This window comes from Zootoca vivipara, chromosome 2 (genome assembly GCF_965207765.1).
Source record: "Zootoca vivipara chromosome 2, rZooViv2.hap1.1, whole genome shotgun sequence".
Classification (NCBI taxonomy): domain Eukaryota; kingdom Metazoa; phylum Chordata; class Lepidosauria; order Squamata; family Lacertidae; genus Zootoca; species Zootoca vivipara.
The window spans coordinates 16,374,129-16,377,002 of NC_142584.1; the positions used below are offsets into that span (position 1 = coordinate 16,374,129).

Here is a 2,874-nt window from a genome sequence, read left to right on the forward strand (position 1 = left end):
CAAATATTTGCATTTTACGCAGACATCTGTAGACATCACATTTTGAAGTGTGAGTTTTGAGGGAAAGCTGCATTTTGGTTCCCACACTGAGGAAGTGAAAATTAAATAAGTTCGCCTTATTTAATAAGTGTCCCCCCTCCACTGCCCCATCCCTAGCCCTAAGTTCCAGCTGCTTGTCAAAGAATGTCTATTTTTGTTGAAGACACATCAGACCTGCAATCTTTGGCATCCTCAAAGCTGAAGAGGTTTGTGCTTATGCTTCTTAGAATCATAGAATTGTAGAGTTGGAAGGGACCACAAAGGTCATCTAGTCCAACCCCCTGCAATGCAGGAATCTTTTGCCCAATGTGGGGTTTGAACCCACAACCCTGAGATTAAGAATCTCAGGCTCTACTGACTGAGCTATCTGAGTTGTCATTCTCTGCTCCCTTCCTGCCCAGCAGCAGAGAGAACAATTTCCAGAGAAAAGTTTATGTTTGCTTCCTTTAACTCTGTTGCCTGCATCTCTTTCTTTCTTGTATATTTGAGGGATCCTTGCTCTATTTTGATCTGATGTGCATGGCTGCCCAGTTGGGTGGCTGATGCTTGCCTTTTTCTTTTCTTTTTTTAACACACCTGCCAAAGAGGGGTGCCCTAAGTGAAAATAAGAAATAGATGGCATTTGAATCAAATGAGGGCTAAAGCTACCTTCCTTTGTTGCTCACATGTGGGAGCGAAAGTGAACTTAGGACAAAAGATCACCCCGCTCCGCAGAGTATGCAAAAAACCCAAGTTGTCAGTTTGGACTTACCTTGCTGTGTTCTCCTTCTGCAAGCAGGATGTAAACATGGCACAGGTGAGGCAATCTTGGACCCTGGAGCAATGGAATTTATACAATCGTAGTCCTTTTCCCTTGCGGGCCGGGAGGGTTTTCATAAGTGGGGAAAGGTCCTTTTGCCCAGCGGGTGCTGGGGTTCCCTTGCTGCATCACCACTAGCCGGATCGGAGGCTGGTTCTCTGTTGGGATCTCAGGAGCATATTCCTTACTTGGGTCTCTCCCTCGACAGTCATACATCACACAGGAAACCAGGAAAACCAGGAGCAAGATGACATAGCTAGCAACCAGGATGATCAGGTTCAAGGTAACCGGGTCAATTTCTAAATAAAAATCCATCGGATCCCATAATATTTAGCAGGATCTCTGCGAAAGGAGCTGCAGGTATACATATGCACATACACTGTCTCGCACAGGCTAGCAGAGCAGTAGCTAACTGATAGATGTATTGGCTTTGCGGTAAAAATACTTTAATCCTGTGCACTCCTCTAGCAATGGGTCCTCCCCCCCTCAAACTGCATGATTAAAGCTGCTCAGTTTAATAACTTAAGCTCCCTCTTTTAATACCCCATGGCCAACAGTGGCAGGAGCTGCATCCGAATGTTTCTTTGCAGTGCAATATTCAGATGGATGTTTTCTCCCCATCCCCCCATGGCCTGGCGCTCAACCTTGGCAGACATGGGGGGGGGGAGACGCAGATTAACCATCATCAATTTTCCTGCTCCGGTTCTCCTCCCGTCTTGCGATGGTACGCAAACCAGGAAATGGGCAGCGGCTCATTTTTGCGCTATGGGGAAACTTTGATTCTGAAGGGTTCTTTAGAGTGTATTACACTCAGTGCTGGCCCTACCATTGGGCAGAGTGAGGTGGCTGCCTCAGATGCCGCAGGTGCCATTGGAGGAGGGAGCAGCGGCATGGCGTAGGAGGACAGGCCTGTGTGTACTACAAAGCCTGCCCAGCATCTTTCACTTGCTCTCCACGGTTACAGCAGAGGATGCTTTAGCGCAGGCACCCCCAAACTGCGGCCCTCCAGATGTTTTGGCCTACAACTCCCATGATCCCTAGCTAACAGGACCAGGGGTCGGGGAAGATGGGAATTGTAGTCCAAAACATCTGGAGGGCTGAAGTTTGGGGATGCCTGCTTTAGCGTATGGAATCTGGAGGAGTGCTGTCAGAAGCAAGACTCGTGACAATGAGGTGTTGTGTTTTCAGTGCAGCAGGCCCAGTTCTATGTAACTCTATTCCACTAGATATCAGGCAGGCACCGTTCCCGCTCAGCCACAGGTGCCAGGTTAAAACAGTTTTCATTCAGGTCTCTGAATGTTGCTCTAATGTTTCTATTTTCTGAAATTTTAACCTGTTTTGAATTTTGTTTATTATATGTTTTATTTCCTCCTTCCCCAGTCTGTTGCTTTGAGACATAGTGAAAAGCGGGATATGAATTCTTTAAATACATTTTTTTTAAAAAAAGAAAAAAGGAATACGGATTTGGGGCGATGACAACCACCATGGCTTTCACCTCAGAGAGCAAAATGTATTGGGCTGCCACTGTTTGTACTGCACATTTTATAACTACTTCCCTCAAAGGATCTTAGGAATTGTCCTTTCAATAGGGAGAGTGCTGCATCTCTTTTCTTCAAGGTGGCCAGAACATCGTAGAACTACAATTCCCAGGCTGGGACATTTTTTAAAAGTTTGACACAGGTTACAATCTGTAGAGTAGATATACAAAGAAGATCTTCTCCTTTTCTTCCTGGTCCTGCAACTGAATATACGGTACTTATGGGAATATTGAACGGATGAAACCACTGGGCTACGAATCAGGCAATCCCAAGTTCAAATCTCAAATCTTCTCTAGGTGGCTTTTTGCAAACAACTCTGTCTACCTCAGTACCTCCATCTGCAAAATGGGGGATGGCAGTGACTTACATTGATGGATGGGGAACCTCAGTGCCAGAGGCCAAATGGGGCCCTCAAGCACTCTTTATTTCTCCCCAGGCCAATCCCCCTCCCCCCAGGCCACATCTCTCACCAGCCTTGCTTTGCACTCTCCTTGCCTG

The 2,874-nt window shown here is 46.5% G+C and overlaps 1 protein-coding gene across 1 annotated transcript; it reads right to left on the reverse strand.

Annotated features, from left to right (window-relative positions):
- Positions 1-868: 868 nt before the first annotated feature.
- On the reverse strand, positions 869-1,153 carry SMIM36 (small integral membrane protein 36). Its single transcript, XM_060271061.2, has one exon. The coding sequence runs from the start codon at positions 1,151-1,153 to the stop codon at positions 869-871; it is 285 nt and encodes a 94-aa protein (XP_060127044.1).
- Positions 1,154-2,874: the final 1,721 nt, after the last annotated feature.

Coding starts and splice junctions, on each gene's coding strand:
- SMIM36 (XM_060271061.2), bottom strand. CDS start 1,153: ATGGATTTTTATTTAGAAATTGACCCGGTTACCTTGAACCTGATCATC.